The 27,266-nt window shown below is 32.5% G+C and overlaps 1 protein-coding gene across 2 annotated transcripts in view; it reads right to left on the bottom strand.

Moving 5' to 3' along the window:
- Window positions 1-27,266, bottom strand: part of LOC125076181 — a 189,608-nt gene that overhangs the window by 97,550 nt on the left and 64,792 nt on the right. For both annotated transcript variants that reach the window (XM_047688191.1, XM_047688192.1), the window contains exons 3-5: window positions 23,798-23,921; window positions 13,862-13,947; window positions 7,792-7,887 (exon numbers count right to left, since the gene is read on the bottom strand). In XM_047688191.1, the coding sequence (XP_047544147.1) occupies window positions 7,792-7,887; window positions 13,862-13,947; window positions 23,798-23,921 (306 nt within the window). The remainder of the gene's footprint in view (window positions 1-7,791; window positions 7,888-13,861; window positions 13,948-23,797; window positions 23,922-27,266) is intronic.

Raw genomic sequence — 27,266 nt, 5'->3', positions numbered from 1 at the left:
TATGTGTAGCATATAACAGTATCAAGCGAATTAATTAAGAGATCCCCTATACCAATTAAATGAAGGAGAAAAATAACCCCTATAAAAATTTCCATTTTTAAATTAATCATATTTTTTTTTTATTTGATAAGTTTAAGTTATTAATGCACTGAGATTTTGTTTAAGTACAAGGTCATATATTTTCTCACACTACAATTTAAACAACCTTTGTGCAATTTCCTTCTTTATCTAGTTTTCTCCATGACTTGAGGCCATTCTTTTTGTTTTTACCCTGTTTGAGGAAATGTTTGTTCGCTTTTTTTTTCAAATATTTAAGTTCGTTACTTATTTCTTGCATTATTTGCATCATATACCCTCTAATCAGCATCACATACCAAGTCAACTCATGAATTGATGATAATTTTAATACTATCTATATAATATCAGTCATAATTAGTGTAAATGTGAAAGTTCGAAAACTTCTTGTAGAAGTTTTAATATTCTTGTATTTTATCAGACTATACTAATATTAAAACACTAAGTAGGTAGTTGAGCTAATATCGTTAAAATATAAATAGGAGCGAGCTGACATAGTAAGATAGAAATATTTTAAAACTAAATCTAAAAAAGAATTGTATGTGACAGACTGTTTACCGTCAATAGAAAAAATAAAGAGTCGATATTTTTTTAAACATCATTGAATGAAACAAAGTCCAGTTATTTTGGTGAACATAAGACACTTTACTATTGAACAAATGAATTAAACATATATGTAAGTTATATCATAAATATAGGAAGTATATAAAGACGCTTGATAGAACCGCTTCTCCTTCTTTGTTTTATACAACCCTGACATCATAACAAGTCCAGTCGAGCGTGTTGATTAAGCATCCAAAATGCAATTACATCTTCCTTATTCCAATTATGCTTCTGAGCATCGAATGGCCCAGACCTTCCTATCTAAAAATTATGCTTGTAGCTTCGAAGCTCGAACTCGAACAATTTTTAATATACACAGGCAAAAACAAAACCAAACTAAAACAAATTTCCGCTTTTGATTATTTATGTTTGTAATGTTCACATGTAAGATCGATTTACCAATTAGATTAAATAGTTATTATATTTTAATACCAGCTCGCTGTGCAAACACACCGTCTTCACTGCGCGCCAATTTTTACATAAGTATATCTTCTTTTCCCGCGCTTTTGCGACATGTGTCACACGAGATGACAGATTCATAAATGCACAGATAATATATATTCATATAAAATATAAATCTAATAGTAATTAATATACCGTTATAGATCTGTGTACACTACAATGTTCAACGGTTAGGGTAAACTAAGTACACGTAAAAAAGCGCACAAAAACCAATATCTATCATGGATGTGCAGAAAATTAAAGAGGTTTCTTGATTACTTAAATTTTAAGTGGAAAATATCGTAAAGTATTCGTACTCGTTTCGATATGACAACTTCTTTATTGAGCCAGCCCGAAACGAAAGGCTTTAGGCGTTTTGTAAATTTTTCTGTGATCCCCGCGTAAATAAATAAATTGTTCCAGTGTGATATCTCTCCTTTTCAATTAAATGGTATTTATAATACATTATATTAAAGATCATATTTGTCTAGTACTACATAATAATTACCTAATTGATCGATCAGGAACATAACTTGAAAAAAAACAAAATGATCACCTTGAGTATCCTATAGTCACTTTTGGAATGTTGAGAACAAAACTACAGTATTAGAAACGCAATTTTAATACGAGTTTCCTATACATTTTATAATTGTTGTAGTAAATGTCGCATATTATATAGTTATAAACATAGACATACATACATATTACATATACATTTCATGCTCGTGATCTGAGATTTGTTTCGAGTACTTTTTAAAGAACAGCTCTAAAGCAGTGTTCTTCTGTAAGAATTCTATTCGTATCTCACTTGCAAGATATTTTAAACCAATATACTGTGAGACGCTATTTTAGGTGACTCGGAAATTAAAATAAGCAGGTATCACAGTTTTCATCGTGCTTGACGATAGAGCAAAATATCGTGCATGCATTGGGTGAATTTCCGCACTATTTATAAATGTCGCAGACAGCTAGTTTAATTATAATTAGCCTTTTAATTAATAGCCTAGCCATTTTACTAAAAGGTCCAATTCAAAGTGAACTTAACGAATATTATTCAGCTAAAAAAAATTCCGTTCATATTTAAACTTACCTGCACGAAGACACACTAAGAATGTACTGAAATATTACTTTTTCATTTAACCAAGTCACTATCGAGGGTATTCCGGCAGAACCGAATAAGTGAAAAAAAATTTAAAAATTTAGTTTGACACATTGGATACTCAGTTTTAGTCGTTTTTGGTAAGAACATATATCTGTCGAAGCTTTAACAACGGATTTAATTTCTCCTGCGTAAAGAATATATCCAGCAGTTTACTCTTAAAAAAAAAAATACAATGTTAACGGAATAAAACAATTTACTTTGTTCACCCAGAAAACACTTAAAGAAAATTGTATTTTATATTAACAGATCAAACATAATATCATAGCATAAACTTATATAATACGGACAGAGAACTATTTTTAATGTAAAGATTAATGCGCGTTTAAGAGATTTACAGCTAGTTTTCGTATAAGATAAAACATGATAACTGCAAATCTTTCTTAAACTTTTATGACAATTATTGCATAAAACAAAATAATGTTAGATACTGTATCTGAGTATAAGTATTGAAAATGTTCTGTAATTATGCTTCATCGTTAACCCGTGATCATGCAAAACTAAAATTGCCTTTTTCTCATTATAACAGTTTCGCTACTTATCCGTTTCTCCCAGAATACCCTCGTTATGTTCAACCCTAAGCAATATAATTATTTTTATATATACACTAACCACATTGGAGCAGCGTGGTCGAAAAAACATGACACTTTCTCCTCATTAGGGAAGTAGATCTTTTTTCAGCAGTGGTCCATTATTTTTTAGTTACAAATAATACACCGTATCATACACAAGTAATGTAGTACATTCGAAAACATACAACTTTCAAACTTTGTTAAATTTAATGCATCTAGACTAGTCAACCATTGGATAAAGGTCTTTTAAAGTGGAATTTATTGCAACTGCATGTATTCGCTTTATGCACTATTATAACTAGTATTATGGTATTTTGGCTAAAAAAATACTAACTATTATTATTAAATAAGGAAGTCCAAGTACTCGATTAAGTTTCGTAACAAAATAAATATTGAAGTAAGGAAAGTAATGTCCGTAGTTAGACTTGAGACTTCTCTTGATAACAACGTGCCTTGCTTACTCCACGTAAGCCTCAGTGTATGGAAATAATTTACGTGGAGGGTATAAAATGTTACCAAGGGCTTTATCAAGGAATTGCTTTATCGAAATTGCTAAACTGAAAAAATCGATTGTGTCTGTAAAATTCTGTGAACATCGAAAATATTTTGTTCACATAAAGTTGGGTTGAACTGTTGTTAGAATGTTTTGAGTTGAACACGATGCTTGCGTTTGCTTCTTTTGTAAAATATTTCGTGGTATCGATGAAAAATATTTGCGTAATCAGCAGATATATTTTGTACGGTATTCTTTATTAATATTTGTGTTTTTATGTTATTACTACAGTCACATTTCGGCTTCACACGCGTACAAAAACAATATACAACTTTTAGATTGAAAAACAAACATAAAAAGCCTTTTTCCGGGTAGTAAAGATGAAGTTCACGGCTTTTCTCTACTATAAAATGCAAGTATTATACCTTCCTCTTGAAGCAATCTGTTTACTGATGAAAGCATTAAAAGCCGTTGCGTGGCTTGAAAGATCAAAGCTTACAGACGGCGGTAGCGGCTTTGTTTACTATCTTGAATATTCAGGATTTAAGCAAAATCAATATATGTAACTCAGAGGCAGTCAATGCATGAGTCCTAATTAAAATATGTGAGTTCAAAGCCGTAAAGAAATTTACCAAATATACGAAGCATATCTTAAATATCCGAAAAATATTCGGCAATGTTTGTTGTATTTGTTTTTATATTTGCGCAGCTCACAATTATTAATGAAAGGTGTTATTCATTGTTTTGTGATTATTTTTCTTCTTATTATTATTTTTTAATTGTTTTATTTACAATTGTTATTTTGCAAATAGCCATGTGATTTGTCAAACAAATCGTGCGAGACGAAGCCTTTGGTTGAAGAGACCTACGCGTTTTTTTCCCAATCGTACAATTCACCTTGCACGTTGAGTAGATCCACATCTTAACAGAATATATCCCGCGTAACGGTCCTTTGATTTTTTTATGTCTAGTAACACAATGTATCTTTTGTTACGATATTCCCTTTAAGTCTTAAACCTGTTTCCGTCTTCCATCTTTACACATAACTGCTTAAATACCTATTTTATTATCGTTGTACCGAGATCAAGGTCACATGCCATTATTCACAAAGGTCTCGCTGCTTAAAATTTAATAACTGTAATTTGTATCCCTGAAAGATTCCAATGAGGCAATGTTGTGGAGTCTTATATTTATTATACATAATTTACATTTTAGTTAAGTTTTCTTTGTCTTGTACTACAATATGTTTTAAAATAAATTATTTGCTATCACCACAGATCATCAAATATTTAAATAATTTTAAATGTTATACCCATTATTAACGTACGGTCAGACAGAGAGTCGCATTAGGCCGATTATTATCAACTGATTGAAACTTTGAGAACAATAAAAAAGTATGATCGTAGTTAAACGATTAATATAAATAAATAATAATAATTTACATTCGAGTTTGAAGTGTACACATATAAAAAGAGAAGCTCTCTTTGGGCTCGGTTGGAACGACTGGGAACTAGAGACCTGCCCCGTGTAACCTATTTATTTTCCAGTAAAAAGTCTTCCATATCTTGTCTCAGGATAAAAGCTTTCATCGTACTGAGTTTCATTGAACACAATCAAGTGGTTTTCGCTTAGATTTCAAGACATCAAATATAAAAAAAAATATTTTTATAAATTTGATTCACAAAAGTTTTTATATTTTAAAACCTACGCACACGTTGATACGTGTACGCGTACGTTTTTAATGTTTACGTGCTGTTATCGAAACTTTGGAAGTCAAATCAAAATCAAAATATACTTTGTTCGAGTAGGCTTTTACAAGCACTTTTGAATCGTCATTTAACAAACGAATTAAAGTAAAGCTACCACCGGTTCGGAATGTAGATTCTACCGAGAAGAACCGGCAAGAAACTCAATAAATGAAACTGGATATCAGTAGATAAGTGGAATAGTGTAATAAGTACTATATAAATAATGATATCTTAATAAAGAACTGTTCGTAGTACACAAAATAGCTGTAATACTAGCCAAAATATGGAAAACGTAAATATACGGTATGTATGTATGTTTTTCTTCTCAGATTGCAATAGGTTATAACATCGTGCCTTATAGCCTTCTGCCTGTGTATGTCTTAATTAAACTGATGGAACAGTACGCTAATAAAAGTGGAGCGAAACGAAACGACGACCTATTGTTTTGACGTGCTATTCGAACATTCATCAAAAATAAAGAGCAAAATATATGAAAAGTTACAATAAGTAAAGTAAGAAAGAGATAACTAATTCTTCTACTCCGTTCATACATATCACGTGTCTTGTATCTTACTTTTTAAAAGATACTAAAGTTCACTTCTCACCTTATCGCATCTGGTCTTTTAGTACACGTTAATAATACCGTAGGGCTTTGTGCAAACCCGTCTGGGTAGGTAGAGCAGCAACAGCAGTACTCAGTATTGTTGTGTTCCGATTTGAAGGGTGAGAGAGCCAATGTAACTATAGGCACAAGGGACGTAACATCTTAGTTCCTAAGGTTGGTGGCACATTGGTGATCTAAGGAATGGTTAATATTTCTTACAATGCCATTGTCTATGGACGGTGGTGACCACTTATCATCAGGTGGCCCATTCGCTCGTCTAACAAGATAGCTTGATCATAAAATAAAACAATAAAATAAAATTCAATATTTATATATATCACCGTAGAATTGTAAATACCGCTAGATTTTAATCTATCACGCGAGATTGTAAACTGCCGAAATATTGTGAACTGATAGATTATAATCTACCGAGAAATAATGCTTTAACTTGTAAGCAGTAAGTTACGGTTCAAAAAATAGATGCGAAATAGACTGGATATTGTTGCTAAAAGTACTAATTGGCACCACTTGACGTTTGTACGGTGCTCCATTCCAAAAAGTTACATCCTAATTGCATCGGGAATAGACGATAACGAGAAGAGTCAAGACATAAAATATATCTTATAGACCCAAGTGTAATATGTAAGAATATTTATTGGCACATCCCGAAACTATCTTGATAACTATGAATATTCCACTACGTGGAAAATGTTTCTTCAGTTTTGGAAAATATATTAGAAATCAATTAAAAAATTAAAAGTATCGCCAAACACTAAGTATCTATACGTGAAGGTTTCTGACAAAGTAGTTTTTACGCATAAGTTAGTTATAAATAATAAATTTAAATTAAAGCTGCAAAAAATATATTCCAGACTAAAGATCAATTGGTTTTAACTACATAAATTTCTAATTTCGTGGTGATTCCAGTACTTTATACGTTCTACGTTCGCACATTCCGTGATAGCGAACAAACGTAATCAAGTCACAGATTCATTCCGATTCGTTATACAGTTTGTTGAACTTAGCACTCGATAATATCCCTACACTTCTTTATCTGTGACGTTTTCTTTCAATGCCTAACATGCAAAATAAAATGCCATTTAAATAATTTGTTTGCTTGGACTTAAACTTAAATTTTAGTTAGAACTCACTCGATCCTCTTGGTTCCAAAGAAATTAGTACTAAAAAAGAATTGCTGCTAAATTAGAAGCGTCTGTTACAAATGATTATCTATTTATCAAGCTACAAGACTCAGACGAACGCAATTTTTATCTGCTATAATATTTTCACTGTATTATTATAATCATAGAGTAAATTGTGTACTACGATTGAGTTTTTTTTCTTTCCATACAAAAAATTACGATCCACAATATGAATAATATAATCTTGTTCGGATGTATGTAGTTTAGTTTGGTTTGGTAAATATTTGGAGGGGGTCGTTTCAAGGTTATTGCTCATTGGCACGGACGAGGCAATTATAAACATTTTAAATATTTTTTTCAATAACTTTAAGTAAGTATGCTGTGTAAAAGTTAGAGTTATTATTCAAACACGTCTCACTAATCTTGGATGTACGAGAAAATTACGTTCAAAACATGCGACCTCACGATGTTTTCCGCGACCGACGTAAATACGAGATCTGAGCTGATCAGGAGGTGTTATCTAATCATATTTGCACGATACTTCACAAATAAATATTTAATCCTATGTCCATAAGCGGTTCGCATGCGTACATTTAGAACCACTTACGTTATCGACTACCAACAAACCTTTTTCAATTTCATTCAAGCAGTAATCGCAAAACTGAATCAGTTTATGCATAGCAAAAAAGAAAATTATGAACGTGAAATGGGAATTATATCGCGCAGGCAGACCAACTTCCACCCAAACCTGTTTTATTTCAATTAAAATTATTTGAAATTTTAATTATTACGCGGTCATTTAAGTCTATATATATGAAGAGCTTGACCTTTACGAGAACCGTATTATACACTTAGGTCGAATTAAGCAGTTCCATACCATTCAAATAATTGACCTAGTAAGCCTGAGATGAGTGAATTAAATTGAATACATAACATTAACATATCATTACTTACCGTTTGTAAGTAGAACAAGTAAACGAGGTTAACGACCTCGACCAGTGTCTCCAGTCCCATCACGAAAACCCAAGGTAGCAGCATGAACTTTATATCCTGAAACAAAGTCGTAAATTTAATTTGGATCTGAAAAATATATATAATTAGACCTCTGTCGCAGTAACAAAACAACCTTTTTCGAACAAGCAATGAACTTATTACACGAATTTGTCTTAATATAATCTAACTGCAGTCTAGTGCCTTATTTATTTATATATTGATCTTAAAACGGAAAAGAATAGAATAAAATATAAATTGTAATCGATAGTGCCAAAATGTGTGTCCAAATGTGTTCGCCAACATAGATGAACTCTGTATTCCCTAACTCTCAATGCTTTGTACGCACAATTAGTACCTATACGTGAAGGTTTCAAAGTACTTTTTACGTCTAAGTTACGTCATAAATAATAAATTATATGAGGTTGCAAAAAAATATTTCAAATTAAAGATCAATTCGTTTTAACTACATACATTTATAAATTCGTGGTGATTCCAGTACTTTATACTTTCTATGGGCTCACATTCCGTGATAGCGAACAAACGTAATCAAGTCACAGATTCATTCCGATTCGTTATACAGTTTGTTGAACCTAGCACTTTATAATAGCCCTTACTACGATACTATAGCGATCATGTGTGACATATGCATTATATTTGCAACAAGCTATTGTAGACCTTATGTTAATAGTATTAAGATTGCAACACAGATTGAGTATTCAGTTTTTTTTTGTTATATAAAAATCTCTGAGAAGTTTTGTGTCTTTAAGTCTTTAGTTTTAAAGTACAGTTTGTATTGTTCACTAAATATATTTATATTTATGTGTCTGTATGCAAATCCTAAACAGAAATACGTAGCCTAGTTTTCTACTATTGAAAATAGTATTTCGAATACCACTCAAACTAAGCTATGCTCATTAATTATCTGAAAAATGTAAGTGCCTCGTTTGTCTAGTTATTACGGTTGCAAGCCCCATTGTTCTGGGTTCAAATCCCGGATTGACCACTAAAAAATTTAAGAGATTTTCCGTTGATAAATTCTCAAACTTTAACTGAGATCAAAAGTTTCGAATTATTAAAATATCATCTGAATACCGAAGGCCTATTCTTTGTAAATATAAAATGGAAATACGTCGTTTAGGTAACAGGTTGCATTTTCCGTTCGCAGCGCATATCTAGAACGAGGAGGAAATTCTGAAAATATGACGTGATATTGAAAATTCCAAATGGTGGGACGATTATTAATCGACATTTGGAAATCGATTTTATTAATCGATTCCGATTCGATTATCATTTTTTTTAAATACACATCGTTTGTTTATCTGTGCTACATTGTGAACCTTATCTTACTAATATTAAAAAATGTATTTGGTTTATTCGTGTATTTGCATGTTGAGAATATATATTTTTTAATAACTGAGCATTGTTTTAATTTTAACAGCAAGCTTAAAAGTCCTATCCATATTAAATATACTCACCATGAGCCTTAAATGAAGTCATTTTTCCAGAAGAAAACTTCTTCAAAAATATTTAAACTGAAAATATTCATTCATTTTAATCTCTCTTTGGAGTGGAATTGTACTTACGTACTATAGTACGCAATGGTTGATTTATTTTGTGAAAGGTTAATGAACTAGATTCAGATAAGTTTCATGATAATATCTCAATTTAAAATATAATTAGTACACGTGTATCTGGCATCGATTCAGCGTGTTAATGTCTTGAAATTGTGCTGATATTTTTTGCAGAACGGAGAAAGAATTAGAAACTGTTCTTTTTAAATTAATTATATTAATTGATAATAAAAAAAAAAAACAATTAGCAAATTGTCTATGAAACCTTTTTAAGCGTAAGTTTTTTTTTTTCAACATACCGGCGGCTGCTCGTATCAACCGCATAAAAGGACTTAAATGCTACGCTATTAGGATAATACCTCCAAGTAGTCAGATACGTTTTTCTATGATGTATGTTTATGAAATCGTTATGAATGTAATATATTAATACATTTTATTTTATTCCTCTGTTCACACACTCTGGCCAACTTACTCGTACCCTGCAAACTTGGTATGGCCTTGTGTAAGTTTGTATAGGTATACACCCATCAAAAATTCCACCGCCAAACAATAATACTAGTATTGGTGTATTTCTGTTCGAAGAATGAGTGAACTTTTGTAACTACATACTTGAGTCACGACAAAATCTTAGTTTCAATAATTGGATGTACATTGACGATGTACGAAGTGGTTTATATTCCTCACACTGCCAGTGTCTATGGCCGAAGGTGATCAATTTTCTTATTTGCCTTTCATAAATAAATTTAAAAACATTACGGTTGATTTAATTGATAATTAATCAATATGGATTCAACAATGGCAATTCTAAAACTGTCAACGGAAATATTTGACAGTTAAACTATTCCTAATATAGCTTCAATGTGTGAAATCGCCGTGGGTGATCTACCTTATTGAGGGTTTACCTTTTAAGTTCAGTAGGTCTCATAGTCACTTTTAAATGCGCCGATATTTTTTAGGTTATCTTACTAATATAACATTTGATTATATAATAATTACTCACGACATAGATTTTAATCAGTGTTTAATGTACTTAATCAGGTCGTCATTTTACAAATGAAATCCATGTATGGATTTCAATTAAATTGCCTCATGAATGTAAAATACGAACATGAAACGATCTTCATTTATTTTTAATTAATTTTATACAATTATTATGTTTTATAGATTGTAATATCATAATTATTAATAATGCGAATGAAACTGCCTATCTATGTGTCTGTTAATCTACCACGAAACGATTTTAAATAAAATGTAATACTTAGCAAGCTTGTACCTCAAGGATGGAATCACCTCAATTCACCTTTTAGAAGGTTGGGAAGGGTATTCAAAATCCAAAAATGAATTAGAAGATGTTAGAAGATATTATTATATGAGGTAGTAATTGGGGATGTGTGACGATTTCGACTCAAGATAGAAATAGGTACACTAACATTTAAGTTTTTCTGTACAAATAACAAGCAGCGGAATCACGGTTTTTCAGAATTAGGCAGAAAACGTTTAATTAGGGCGACGTGGGTAATGACTCAATAAATTTAGTAATCTAATTTCTTTAGTACAATAATATGTAGATTCGTTTATTTATATAAGTACCTAATTAGATATAACGCTACGTTATTTAAAGGTTATCGATCTATCCCAAATGACTTAAATAGGAGAGCAAGTGGAAATAAATGTAATTTGATACGAGGTTTCATTCTATAATTAAAAAAAAGAAAAAGTACCTAAATAATACCTAAAGTCATTATTATAATATATTCTATCTTGTATTGCATAATGTCTATATTTTATAATAATTATTATCATTAAGGCCTTAACAACGACAAAAATGTATAAATCATGACCGCAAAAAAATAATTATTAATAATAGCAGCGCTATATTTCTCAGTAAGAGGCCTATACTATAGTAGAAGGTATAGTCTACATCAGCCCAGTGCTAGCTGAAGGCGAGACATAACTTCGGAAAGTCAGAAGTTCATGCCGTGCTTAAATACTTTTGTATCTTTAGTTAAAACATGCATTGTTATTAGATAATAATATTATTACCTAAATGGCATGGAGGCTTAATTTGAAGGATTTACATTCTGTTCTAAATATTTCAGGCATTTAAGCAGTTATTAACACTTTTGTGATTTAATATTTTAATAGATCCGACGACCTCCGTGGTCGAGTAGTGTGTACATCGGTTTTCATGGGTACGTCACTCCGAGGTCCGGGTTCGATCCTGAGTCGATGTACAAAAAGTTCATTAGTTTTCAATGTTGTCTTGGGTCCGGTTGTTTGTGGTAACGTCGTTACTTCTGATTTCCATAACACAAGTGCTTTAGCTATTTACATTCGGATCGGAGTAATGTATATGATGTTGTCCAATACCTATTTATACCTAGACCTATTGTATATAATGTCTTTATAAGTCAATTGAGTTTTTATAAGTCAATAGATCACAATTAAGGCCCCTAATCAAATAAATACAATTTGAAATAAATATAGCTTATAGCTTAATACAGAAAGGATTTATTTAAAGCAATGCTAGGTGAACTTGGCATATTGGACTGGTCACTGGCACCGTGAGAAATTTTACCGATTCCTAAAATCAGCAATGCGCCATCGACCTTGGGGACTGAGATGTGATCTCCCTTTTGCCTGTATTTACACTGGCTCACTCATCCATAACAATTATATTCCTGTTTAGCGATATAACTATTGGTAAATTCACGTTTCTGAATTGTTCTGTTTAAATCTTTGCTATGGAATAGTTGTCAAGAATGCATAGAACTGTTCAATCGGAAAGGCTCGCCTTCACGTTAAATTATTGGCGTAAACTAACAAATGGAATTTAATTTATATATATTTGATGTGTTTATTCCTAAAATAGTCATTTCACGCACACTAACACTACATGTGTTATCACGAGTATCACACACTAATGCAGGCCTTCGTTAGTGAAACGATCTATGATTTTAAGCTGGTTATTTTTTTTATAACGACTTTTTAAGGAAAACACTTTGAAATAAATCAAGAAAAGAACTTTTATAAAATATATAGACTTAATTTATTGTATTATATGTATCACAATTTCTGGCTTCGTAGAGGAATTGTATAGAATAACTAGGATATGTAATAATTCCTAGGTATTCTATATTATGTAAAATATGAGCTAAGATGGCCCAGTGGTTAGAACGCGTGCATCTTAACCGATGCTTTCGGGTTCAAACCCAGGCAAGCACCACTGAATTACTTGTAATTTGTGTTTATAATTCATCTCGTGCTCGGCGGTGAAGGAAAACATCGTGAGGAAACCGGCATGTGTCTAATTTCAACGAAATTCTGCCACATGTGTATTCCACCATCCCGCATTGGAGCAGCGTGGTAGAATATGCTATAAACCTTCTCTTCAAAGGGAGAGGAGGCCATAGCCCAGCAGTGGGAAATTTACAAGCTGCTAATGTAATGTAAAAAAGAAAAATCTATATTATGATGAATTTAAACGTTTTCGTAATTTACATTGGTACAGATTTCCTTGGAACAATATATAATTGCTAGGTTCCGTACATTTCCGCGAACAGTATACCATTATATTAAATCTTACCAATTAGTTTCATTTAATTCAAATTAGTTCTTATGTCTATTCTAGGGAGAATATTTTGAGAAATACTTTAGACAAATCTGTGTTGCAGTCTCCAAACCATTGATAATATTATTATAGATTTCCTTATAAAATAATCTCTGAGTGTGTACTATATGAACTTGGTGTTCTAGATCGTGTATAGATACTTATTACGGATTATTCGAACCTTTACAATACTTATAAAATTATATAATAGAGGATAATATTGTGTTATATAAATCTAATATAAATTAATAAAATAAATAATGCATGTAAACGTATAAGCTACACTTCATCTACTCGATACTTCATTCTCATGAATAATGTTTATGACAATAAGGTCGTTAAACATTGAGTACCTGATTTTTCTGAATAAATCTAACCTAAACGGGATGAGCGCTGTTGAGTTTCATTAAGTTTAATAACATTCCAATAGATTAATAGTTGATTTTTTATTAAAACCAAGAATTATTTTTAGGTAGAGTAATTCGATTATGTAGAGAAGAGATAGATTTTAAAAAAAATTGTTGATTTAAAAATTTGAGTAAGCAATCATATATTCACGTACTTCAGCGTGATAGAGTTGGGTAAATCATCCGTCATATATCTATCGATATTATTTACTTTATGACTAATGAAAATACCCAACATTGTTTTTAAAATTGTTTTGTTTTTGAATTATTGAACCGACAACTATTTATTTGACCCAGGATTTGAACCTAGGATCCATAGCCTATTAAAACACGAACGATGCAACATAATACGCCACTTAAATTAGAAGACCTTTGTATCCACCCATCCATCATACACACTGACGGAGTCGGGTCCTTGTAAGAGATATTAAAGAAATAAGTACCTTATATATGCCAATTATTAGAAGTATACAAGCGACGAGTCCAAGTGTGCTGCAAGCCAGCAGGGTGATGTTCAAAGATACCGTTACTGTAACAAAGAAAAACAACCTTTAATAAATAATACACACACGTAATACTACTAAACTTAATAAAAAAAAGATGCGTCGCGGTACACCCGCTTTCAACGAAGTTGCTTTCTCTATGTATCGAGTAAAACACAATGGAATAAATTAAGCACACTTGAGGATAATTAAATTACAAGAAATAAAATTGTTATGAAAATACCTTGTAAATTAAAACGATAGGAAAAGTATATCTATAACAGTATATAAAAGAAAGAGACGGAGAGAAAGAGGAAGAGGATTAGGCGACTGGAGGGGGCATAACGCTTATGCCAGTTACGTAACGATTTCTGCCACATACACACACAAATAACATCATTATTCAAATAATTAAAAACTGACAATCCGTCTTTCATATATTATTTGAAGTAGTTGTATTTAATGTTTTTTTTTATGATATCGGTAGTCGGACGAGGAAATGGGCCACCTGATGGTAAGTGGTCACCACCGCCCATAGACAATGGCGTTGTAAGAAATATTCACCATTCCTTACATAACCAATGCGCCACCAACCTTGGGAACTAAGATGTTACGTCCCTTGCGCTTATGCACTGGCTCACTCACCCTTCAAACCGTAACTAAACAATACCGACTTGCTAGACTAATGCTGTTTGGCAGTTGAATATCTGAGGAGTGGGTGGTACCTACCCAGAGGGGCTTGCAAAAAGCCCTACGTGATTATTTCTTTTAATATTTTAAAAATATCTTTCATTATAATAAACTATTCATGTAAAATTTATAGTTAGTTTAGATATACGTAACTAGACTAGCTGGTGCCGTTGTGTAAGCAAATCGATACGTACAGAAGGATATCGAAATGTCAGAAAATGGTACGCATTTGTGACAGTAAAACCATTTATAACATTTAAACAAAACACAACAAAACAGCGTTTAATCATGACTTGGTATAAGTTTCAAGTGCTGTTCGATCGAATCATATCTGTTCTGACTGGTTCTACGACAGCAATTATCGTAAATATTAAAATTGAACATTCCTATTTTGAATCTGTCCATCTTGCAAGGATTTAAATAAGACAGTTCCATAAACTAATATTATATAAAAGGGAGAAGGAGGGTTACATATCGAGAGCGAATATAAATTCGTATTCGTAATTTGCTAATAGTTAATTATTAAAGTCACAGCACTTTTGACATAACAACAAATCATCGTCACACTACCGGGAATTTCCATTCGAATTTTATTTCGTATTCGCTTTTCTCCTGCCTTTTGTTTTGTAATCTGAGTGCCTTTTTCTTTTTCACGAACCATTTATATAATCTTTATTCAACTTCGCCATTTCGATTTTCAACCTACAAATTCTAATTAATTAGCCATTAATTTGAAAACGAATTTGAAGAAGGATAACTAGGCATTAAAACGTTAATCGTAATAATTAATCCATCATTTTATGTTACATGGGTTTTCAATGCGGCTTCCGACCGTAACAACAGGTAAGTAATCATTATACATTTTGGGTCGTAACCTTTTTACCTTTTTTGAGAATTAAATAAATTTTAAACTCGTTAATTTTAAATACATAAAACTTTTTGACATAAACCCTGAAGATACCACGATACCGCTCAAGAGTTCTTTAATTTAATAATTTCTGTTACAATATTATTTCACGGCTGATCGTAAAAAGACTGTATTTATCAAAAGCATTTAGTGATTTTATTCAGTCTAGTTTAATGCATGAGATAGACTAGTTAAATATATCAGCAAGAATTTCTCAGTAACAGTTCGGAATTTGGAATTTGGGGGTGCATAAGCTCCCGTGCCTTAGAAATAACGTTAAGCCTGTCTCCTTAGCTCACACCGGGCGTCACTAACATAATCCGATAGGTATTATGAAAGTGCGGGAATTATAGGTACTCGTGCACAAACTTGTACATTATATTTGGCGTATTTGGCTAGTCTAATTTGATAACGACGGCCTTGATCCAAACCAATCAAAAGAACGACATTACATTTATACAATTGGTATTAATGTTTTCTATCTGATCTAGAGCCTGTTTACATAATATATATTTTGCTTATTTAAATAGTTCCGTTTCACGATTTAACTATGTCTGCTTCGCGCACAATGATAATATAACCAAGTACAACTCGTTAACTAAATAATCGTTGAGCTATTCTGTCAGAGAAAACTTGAAACTTAGACAATATGATCGTGGATGTATATTAGTGAGGGAATCGGTAAGTCAATGTTCACGGACACACTTGCACAGTTATCGGCATATATTTGGACAGACTTTAACATTGGCTGAAACTCGGTCGTGAGTTGGATATAAACAAGATGTTCTTTTAAGGGGCTAGTATTCGAGTGAGCTGGCAGAAAACGTCACGTAAAGAAAAACGTTATGTCACTCACCCCGGCGACCTTTTCTTCTCTATCTCTTTCGTTTGTATACGTTTATACAATCCTTGTTTTAATTCACACGAGATTTTTAATTAAAAAAATTTCATACTCAATTATGTTTTTTTATATAATTGTATTTGTTATTTAATACATAGTATAATATTGAAAGCAACTTCGTTCCAACTGTGTTCCACGACATCTTCCGTTTTGTTTTAAAAGTAGAAGTTATATTACTAACACTTTTAGATATAAATGCAAGAAAATAGACTTATTTAATTACAGGTTTATATTCAGTATAGGACGTGAGTTCTTACGTGCTAAATTCGTTCATGGCTATGGTTTATAGTTTCTTTTCGTTTTTTCGGTTATCATGTGATATTTAATTAAATTAACAAACAAATAAGCATGGCCCTAAATCCACCAAGGCATTTATGCTTAGTGCTTGGACATAAGATAGTAAAGGATTTCTAATTTTATTGAGATAATTGTGTAAAAATAAATGATTTAGCAATTTATTCAAACGTTCAATTTTTGACGTAGGTAGGCAGACGGACAAATGGACCACCTAAAGGTAAGTGGTCAACATTGCTCATAGAGGTTGGTGCCTATTTTTTTAACTATTCCTCATATCGCCAGTGCTGAACTTGGGAAGTAAATCTTATGATATTTGTGCCTGTAGTTATACGGGCTAACTTGTCCTTCAAATCGGAACAAAATAATAATTGCTGCTTGGCGTTAGAATATATGGTGAGAAGGTGAGTGGGGTATCTTTTTGGGAGACGTACTATCGTTCAACCATATGAGAGTACATACTAAAAAAAGAAACTTTGTCCTGTGATTTCACTCGCGTTATATATATACATATGGTCGTTTTTTAAAACTATATTTCCTGTGAATAGCCATATATAATTAGAGAAAAGCAATAGAGAATTTCCCTAAAGCTGGTAAGTTTTATGGTCCTGACTGGTAATTTTTATACTCCACAAAGTTATAAAAACAGAACAAGATTTTTTTTTTCTAATATGTAATAGGTTAACTGACTTGGAAATGAACACTCTAATGAGTAAAGTTTACTCTGTGCCTGTAATAACACTGGCTAACCACACCTTGTGTTCCACAGTCATACTAAGTTGTAATGTTTAGGGGTAGCCTAAACGATGAGTGGGGTCGTCAATTAATGTACGTTCGGTTATCCACATTTTACAACTGAGATACAAAGTAAATTTTCAAGACATACTGTAGTTGCAAGTATTTTGTTTTTTTTTTTTATAAAATCATTTATTTTGTTCGATATTCAAATAGTTTGTTTTCAAAGATGATATTATAATTTTAGTCGTCCTATATTGTTTGATAATAAAGCTGTTTAAACGACGGAAAACCGAACGAAGACTAGTTAAATATCTGTATGGATGATGAATTTTTTGCAGGTCACTGGTCACCCGTCGACATCGGATAAACAACGGGAGACTGACCGGCGGATCGAAACTGTAATGTAACCTATATTATTAGTTTTCACACGAGCCCTTTCTTGCCGCCTCTATTTTATAATTCAAGAATAATTACCTCAATACGACAGCTGACCTTGGCAGATCAGAGAAAAATATTCAAAAACCGACCTAAACAATTTTTATCCATATTACAATGTCCAGTCTGTATCTACAGGTATTGTTTGAGAGCGATTAGTTAAACCATGCAGTGTAATCTTCTCTCGAATGTCAAATAAATAAGGACAGGAATGAATCCGTCTTTATTAAAACCGCTAATCCGTACATAAGAAAGGTCCTACTTATCTGGAGTCACACCTTTGGCAGTATTGACAAAAGATGACAGTGCCGGTGTCAATATTGAAGCTGTCTGTAAAGTATATGGGGAACTGACATTATAAACTAATTTAAAACCAATGGTTGCAATGCTTAATTTGATGTTCTACGTAAAATTTGACGGCTTAGATGCCACGGCTAATTAACAAAAACGCTAAACAAATTAGACGTGAACAACAACAATGAGTTAAAAGTCTGAAGTCAATTCCAATCCTTTTAAGAATTTAAAGTAATTTCAAATGATATTGACAAAATGGAAACCAATTTGTAACGATAGAATAAAGTTTAAATCATCCGAATCGATCAAACGATTTATACGTAATCTCAAAACACAAATACAAAAATTTACCTTCGAATATAAAATAACTCGTTCCTTTTTTTAAAGCAGATTTAATGTCAATTTACTAAATGGTTCGTAATCCATTAGCTTTAACATATCCGGAGGGTAAAATAAGGTTTTTTGTATACCGCTAGAGTAGACACCAAGGTCAAGAAGTGGTTTGTAAATCTGGCAATGCCAGCGTCGATGGGTTAAAGTGTACATATCAACTGTTACTATCAAATATATGAGCATTGATATATGTTGCATTCGATAAATTAGTATTATGGATTATGATGCTACTGCATAGGACCATAATACTGATGCTGCTGCAGACCCGATCCGCCGAAGAAGACCGGGGAGGAGGAAACAACGCTACGCGCACCTTCTCCTCCCGCCTCAATAGGCGCCACAGGGGCTAGGAGGGTTCTTAGTACCCCGGGAATCCCCCCTAGGAATTGGAGGCCCGCATAGGTGGGCTGACCGTCAGGGCGTCACGGTAGTATGCGAAAGCGATCCCGTGGCGCCTACCGATGAGACGGAGAGGGTACCGCTGGTTTTTTAGTGGGTATTCCGGTGTGCCGCTAACATCTTGGGCACCGGCGAGTCCCACATACACAGCGTTTTTCCAGCGAAAAAAAAAATAAAAAAATTATAACTTTTTGATTTGATATCAATCTGCAACAAATATTTGATATCAACAGTTACTATGTTCTAAGCATAATAGCCCCACTGTTACCGTAAGGTCTGCAATTGCTCCACATATCTTAAAGTAAAAGTAAAAACAAACATGTAATACAAATTTTCATGATGCTACGCGGATATTGTTTGGTACTTTTAGGCCCGGTATACTTACGAACAAAACAGGCAAAAGTAATAAAATGTTTCAGCCCTAACCTTACCGGACGTTAACCTCTATATCAAATACAATGTAATTATTACTTGAAGACTAATTGAAATTATAGGACTTTTTAACAAAATTATAGTATATTTATTAAAAGGAAAAAATTAAAAAAAAAGAGATTGAGATGATATGGATTTTAAGGTTTCGCTCAGATTCCCATTTTTCTCTCTAGATATACCAAAACTTTAGTTGATAATAACAAATAAAGTTATTTAAAGCGTTTATAAAAATATAATGCGAAAAGTGAGAAGTGTATTAGGTTTTATATCACCAAGTTTATCAACGATATCTATATTAAGATTATTCATAATATAATTTAGTCGAAGGCTTAGAAAAAAAACTTGTAAGGAGGTTCTAGCAATATTCGTAGTTACTCGAATTAAAACCTCCTTATTCAATTTGTAAGCGTAATAAAATTAATGATATTCAAAATACTACAAGTTTGGAAAAGAAAACACCCAACACTGAATGTGCTCATAAGAGACTCAGCGAGGTTTTTTCTATGTCGGTAATCGTGAATAATTTGTAATAACTGGCAATCGTTTCATCACCGATGTGTGCTATTATCTAGAAAGTTCCTAATCATATAATAACTTAAGAACATAATGATGGCGTTCTAGTGTTTCTGAGATTCTGTCGTAACACTAAACATTACCTCACTGACAAAGATTTACTGACTTTGGCGTTGAGTAAGAGGCGCAATAAGTTTATGTTTGTTCCTTATATTGATGTTACATGTATCGCGTTTTAAGTCGCCGATCTAGTCGCTAGCTTACAAGGATTTCTATCAAGATACCCTGGATTCCAAACCAAATTAAAATAAAAAAAAAAAAAAAACTGCAATGAAATCCTCCGTATTAGTCCGGAGTTAAGAGTATTCAATTTCATGTCGTAGTATATCCAATGTCACTTTGAATTACTATTCCATCAGAGATATTAAAGAATACATCTCCATAAATGGTCGTGCAGCTTAATATTCAGTTGAAAATGGGCGCCAAGACTGAAATCGGTAAGAAAGAGATCAATATCAGTATCCACAATTTTTATTCTTTTTCATATTATTCATTATTATTATTATTTGAATATTAATTTTGATTTTTTAGAATATAGGCATGTTGAGGCTTTTGCTATGATAGTTTTTTGCTAAACTCAAAATATTATTTACTATCGACGTATGTAGTCTGTCAATGGACCTCTGCCGGGCTAAGGCCTCCTCTCCTTCCGAGGTGAAAGGCCACACATCGAACACGATATGAATCATAAATACAATTGAAGCATATAAAAACCAGGCGAACATGCCTGAGTTTGAACTTGCTACCTTCGGTTAAGTTTCACGTGTTCAAATCATTCGGACGCCTCGGCTCCAAACATTGATAAAAGTGATATCAAAATATATTTGTAATTTTTTACAAGAGGAAGTTCGCCCTATACTGGAAGATACTACATCTATTAACCTTTCGAATAACTCTTCTGAGAGGTCTTTTCCGAGACAAGCCATTATATTGAAGAGTCTCGGTACTTTCGTAACTTAACTAATAATTTATTGTGCCTTCGAACTGAAGTATGTTTCAATTGAAAATATCTACTAAGTCAGCAAGTGAGTGAAAATATGATAAAGTTAAGAAACCATTTTAAATAAGCTACCGTGACATTAAATAATAATATATATGAACATATGGTCCCCAATGAAACCAAAATATAACCTCATATACAACAATACGATATCAACATACGGTACAAGTCTTAATACAAATTTCGTATCTTGAAGCATAAAACTGACAAATACATCCCTCTTAGCCAGCCTCAGACATTATTTTCGCTGTTTGTAAACGTACATACATTTAGGAGGCAAACTTAATAAGCCATAGTAATTATTCAAGACTAATTTTGAAACTCTTTGAAAATTACTTGAAGTTTATGTGAAAATGAGAAGTTACAATTTATCTATGTCAAGTTAGAAATCTAGTTGAAAAGATGAAATTAAAAGTTATTTGTGATATATTAATTTCATATTTTAGCATTATAAATACAGACTGAAGGTGCAAATGGTTGGCGGCCGCTGACACGCTAACGACCAAAAACTGTGAGCTGTGTGCAATAAAAAAGCCCAGTATACAATTAGTATAAAGGCAGAGGAGCTGAATTCCAAGAAGAACTTAAAAAAAGTGAGCCGTTTTTTAAGCCCAAATACATATTCACCGTCGCAACACACACATTCTATGTTTTAGAAGTTTAAAATATGTTATATACTATCTCTTTCTAGTGTATGGACGTAAACAAGATGAAGCATGAATTTTGGTTCTGTCAAATTCTTTTCCAGGTACTGAACCGATTTGTTATCTCATAGGAGACACTCTAAGGATGAACGTCATTCGGATGATATTAAAAGGCTCAAAAAGCAAAGCGGTGTTTATTACTCACGTCCTCTCTGCTGTTAAGGTCAGTAGAGCTAAGTATTCACAAAGTACCTTGGTCATATTGCTCACAACGGAATCAGTAACACTATACAAGCGTAATTTGTCAACGTCTGTCAAACTATTTACGACATTGACATAACAAGGGCAAAACATAATAATATTTATCAATATGGTTAAGCTGTTTTTTTGTCAATTGAATGTAGGACAAGAGAAGTCACGCGCTCAGAATTGTTCCTTGAAATATTATCCGACCATTCAGCTATTACCTGTTTTATTATGCTCTCATATCAATTGGCGTAAAACTCACAATATACCGCGCCTTTAGGCATTAGCAAAATTGAATAAGCCTTTTTATAAATTAATCATAATTTACTTGCAGTACTACTTTTTGCTTTATTTAAAGGCTAATAATATTTCATTTCAATCTAAGCCAAGACAGCGAAGCCATTGGAATTAATTAGAATTTAAAGGGTAAATTGTCAGATAACAGGTAAAACGGTCCCTATACGGCTTCCAATGTAAAATAAATATCGCTTCGTTGGATACAGTGAAACTCCAGCTCAATTACATTTATATTTAATAAGAAAGCAAATGAAGGTTATTTTCTAGCCATACATTGAATATGAACCTTTAAATCCTTAAAAAATGCCACTGGACCACCGATTTGGTTTATATCTAGACTATTACCTTTTTGTTACGAAACGATGTGAACTTTGAGATTGATCTCGCGTCAATCCCTCGTGACTACTGACTGCGCGCGTTCCGATTCAGTCGAGCTCGACTTTAATCTTAATAGAGTTGACTTCGATATATATTTGTAAGAGACTGGTTACCCAGCCCAGCTTTTGTTTTTAGAAGGTTGGCCAATGAGCTTATCTTATCTGACTCATCTTTCGGTACTTCATTTTCATCCTGGTAATTTTTTTCTAAGCGACGACTTCATCTGCCAACTATTACTTTTAACCTCAATTTCCCCTTTCATGCTTTGAAGGATAGTTTATCGGTCATGGCTGAGAATATACAAATAATTAAATATTTTGTCCGTTTTTGAATTATTTTTCAGGACAACAAAAGAAAATCATATTTTAATTTGACGAAAATAGCATTTTGATTTCCATATTGCAAATGTGAGGTTAAGTATATAAATAATTATTATTATCTAATGTTCCTACAAAAAATATAGAAGAAGAGTCGAGCGTGCAAGTGAGATGATTGGTCTTTCCATTAATAACATGAAGACTAAAGTCATGGTAGTATACCGAGCTAGAACATTTGCATGACTCGAGACCTCGCGGATCTGGAATATGTAAATGTGTTTGTGTATCTGGGATTACGTATAAGGAATCAAAAATCAGCTGTGTTAAAGAAATTTGGAGACGTACCCAGATGGCCAAAGCAGCTATGAGTACGTTAACCAGAATCTGGAAAACCAGAAAAGTGTCGAATACCACCAAGACCAGACTCGAACAGACTTTGGTATTCTCGATATTTCTGTGTGGCTCCGAATCATGGTCAATCCGTGCAAATGACCGAAAGAAGATCGAGACTTTCGAAATGTGGTGTTACAGAAAAATGTTGCGTATAGCGTGAACAGCAAAAAGAACCAACAAGTCAATTCTGGATTAACTGAAGAGTACTACTAGACTATCCACTATATGCTACCAACGAGTACTAATATATTTTGAGACAACCAAATCTTCTGGACAAACTGGTTGTAATAGGGAAATTCGAAGGCAAAAGATCACACGGTCGATTACCTACCCGCTGGTCGGACCAGATTCAAAATATAACGAGACTCAATATTCCGACTGCCTTGAGGACTGTGGAGGACCACACCACTCTGTCCTCGGTTAGTCGACACATCGGTGAAAGCATTTCAGGACAAGCACGACATTCAGTAATGAAGCACAATAAGAAGAAGAAGAATAAAAAAAGTATAAGATAATAAATATGACCATGTCATATAGAATTGAGTCAATAAGAAAAACGAACTCACTTGGTGTTATCTTATCCGGTTCCAAGAAGCTTTCGGACTCAGGTTCCTTCATATCGCCGTTCAGATATCGATGTTCCACGTCTATGAAGTGCCCCATCGTCACAATCGTGACGGCGAAGTAAATCTGCGAAAGATAAAACTATGTTAGTATATTTTGGTTTAAATAACCATTAGGATACAGACCAACAGAGAAACCACAAATGATACGATAAATATAAAAACAAATAACAATTGTTTTTTTTTGAGTTATTCATAGATGGATAGGTAAGATTGTTGTGTGGATTTTTATATAGAATCAAATACCCTGCCCCAGGAAGGTGGTAGCTACTCCATGAAGTCAAAGGTTTAAAATACTTGTATATGACGTTTCATGATACGACGATTCTGACATACCGAGTAACAACGCGCTCTTTTTGCATATTATTTGACTGTCTCTTTGTATCTGTATACCGTTGGTTACAATAGGGTGGATTTTAATTAAACCGGACTTCCTAGCGAAGATTTTTTATTTCTACCGAAAAACATGTATCTAGCTCCAGAGTATGTTACTTGAAATAATATATAATTAGACTGGTTCGTTAAAGAAAATAAGCGATTCTTTGAACTTATCTAAATCAGGAATCTGATTTCCTTTCCAATTTTTACTCCAATTTTTTCCTCTTTAAGTATAAAAGAGGAGTCGTGCTGACATGGCCTTTTCGCTGAGTAAATTACTTATCTGTTGAAAACGTAGAAACTTATTCGTATATAATTTAATATGCCTCGATTTATTAGTTTTAAAAATATATAAATAAATAGACACTTTGGATCAAGTATTACTTCAGTAAATCTACAATATAAGCAATTAAAATGTAGGAAATTATTAAATCTACAACTTCTCGTATCTGTATAAATGAATCAAAATCAAATGACTTTGATTTTGATTTCACTTTCATACACTTACTTATTGATTTGCAAGAAAAAAAAACTACCGTTGGTGTAGAAAGAATCACGTCAGATCTGAGAAGAATCGGGGAAAGAGACTCAGCGGTACAAAATTCTAATAAATAAAATATATACAATGTCGTCTAGGTTTATTTTGAAACTAACAAACGATACAAATGAATAATAATACGTTGATTAGGACTTGCATTTGATTTCGACGATAGCAAAAAATACACTACCCATTTACACACGTCACTAGTGACACATCACTAATTATATCCGTTCAATTGATTATCGAAGATTGAACTTTCCGAGTGCTCTCGATTGACAACTACTCTTCATCAGGATTAAACTCCATGAAATTAATAACCATTTTGATCAAATATTATAGTATATGTAGCGATTAGTATATTATTTACATTTTTTATGATATAGGTAAGCGGACGAGCAACATACATCAATTTATCTTAAACTCAAGTTTTATATACCTAGTTTTTTTTTTGTCTGTCCAATTTATCTCTACAAAACCATAGCTAATATGATATTACTCTGCTGAGACCTTAAACTTTCGTGATTTATTGGCCACAAATCATAAATCTGGGACACTCAGTCATAAATCCGCGGTAGAATCGCATCCTTATTCCACTTAAGTAGCGGATAAAGATCTTTTTTTCCGTCTTTTTAATAAAAAAATATATTTTAGCAACAACCTTTGGGGTAACAGTTTTATGACAAGATGGTATCCTGCCTCTCCCCATGACTAGATTTAAAATGATACCGATCTGAACTACAAAACAAACTTTTTTGACGGAGATTGTGTTGGAAACATTTAAATGCAATAATCTTATTAGATTAGATCAGATGAGTGTTTTAAAATACATTGGCCTTTCAAAACTCCCATCACATTTAATGTCGCTCCGTGCTCTGTACTGATCATTCGTTACTCCGTTGCAAAATAGAATTGTTTTTTATTTTTTTTAATATGTTTGAATTTGGAACAACTAAAATGGACTGATCGAACTGACAGTCAACAGATACTGAACAACAGACAAATACGAATGGGAAGAAACGAATAGTAATACTAGAATAGAATAGAATACTGCTGCATTCCTGGTTGAGTGTGTCCAGATTCCTTCTGGTGCTACTTCAAGCATGGCAAGCCTGTTAAATATTAGCATTATCCACGTGGAGCTGGAAATTTGGTGATGTTTCCTCTTTCATTTTTATATAAACTTAGTTTACACCGGCCTGGCGAACGGTGTTCAAAATTATTAAATATAAAATCATTTTATCGTCAGTGGCGCTAAATATTAATTTTAAATAAGATCAATTATTCTAATTTATAGTAAATTGATTTTTCAAACGCTCTTTTATCCCAAGTGACCTACGCCGAGTCTATCTGGCATAATTTTAAGTTATTGAATAACACAACAACTGTGACTTAAATTAAAAACAGTAAAACGAAATTAAGATCTGAATTGTATTAACATTATATATAACACTCCAACATAATTTGTTACTTGCAATTAAAAAGTTATATGGACAAAACTGCTTATGGAAGAATAATCCATCCCAACAGTTTTTTTTTTAAATATAACAGTGTCTTTGATTTTTCCATTATTGGAGTCAATTGAGCTTTAATTTACCATAGGTTTTATTTTCTTGATTGAGTATAAATAAAATTCGGATTTCTGTGATATAGAAAGAAATGGATTTTAAATAAAAAAAACATTAATAATAATCAATAGTCACCTTTCATCTTTTATCTATTCTGTCATTTATATTTTTTCAAGAGCATTCGCTTTTCACCTAAAGAATCAGAATTGTTTTTTTTTCTTTTTTCTGGCTTTTATTTGTGCCAAAAAGATACAGATTATTTCGCCAATGTCACGTGCGAATCAGAATTGTGATGCAATGACAGAATCATACCAATTGACGTGTGCGGCGATCAAATTTATTTTATAGCTGCAAAATATATTTCATGATTGAAAAATAAAAAGTGACTTTATAAAAATAATAATTAAAGTCGTGCGTTATTTCTTAACCAATTTTCCATTTTATTTATATTTTACGTTTTAATTTTATAGACTAGTGATAAAAATGCTGCATATTTTATTACCTTAATACGGCACATTCAGGTTAATGCCTGTACATACTGTTATGTGTATGTTTTTTACTATCTAGAGCCTTTTAAAATTCATTGCGAATATTTCAGAGGTTTTACTTTAATAAAATAAAACTAAATTTCATATGAAATTGAAAAGATAAGAGTATATCGAAAAAACAAAAATGACACTCACACACGTACACAAAAAACACACGCTCTACAAAGAAAAGCATTACAAATGTTACATTCTGACAAAAATACTTTCGTAACCATAACAATCAGTATCGCTTTAAGTTTAAATTTGCTTAACACGATTTAAATTGATAGTTCGTCTGAGTATTAAATTATGAAGCATTGTTTTAGTTGTCATTATACAGAAATACTGTGAGGAGTTTGAGCGGTCGAATGTTTGTAGTAATAAACGAACTGGCAACATAA

Source organism: Vanessa atalanta, chromosome Z (assembly GCF_905147765.1).
Source record: "Vanessa atalanta chromosome Z, ilVanAtal1.2, whole genome shotgun sequence".
In the NCBI taxonomy this organism is placed as follows: domain Eukaryota; kingdom Metazoa; phylum Arthropoda; class Insecta; order Lepidoptera; family Nymphalidae; genus Vanessa; species Vanessa atalanta.
This window is presented reverse-complemented; position numbering and strand designations above follow the sequence as displayed.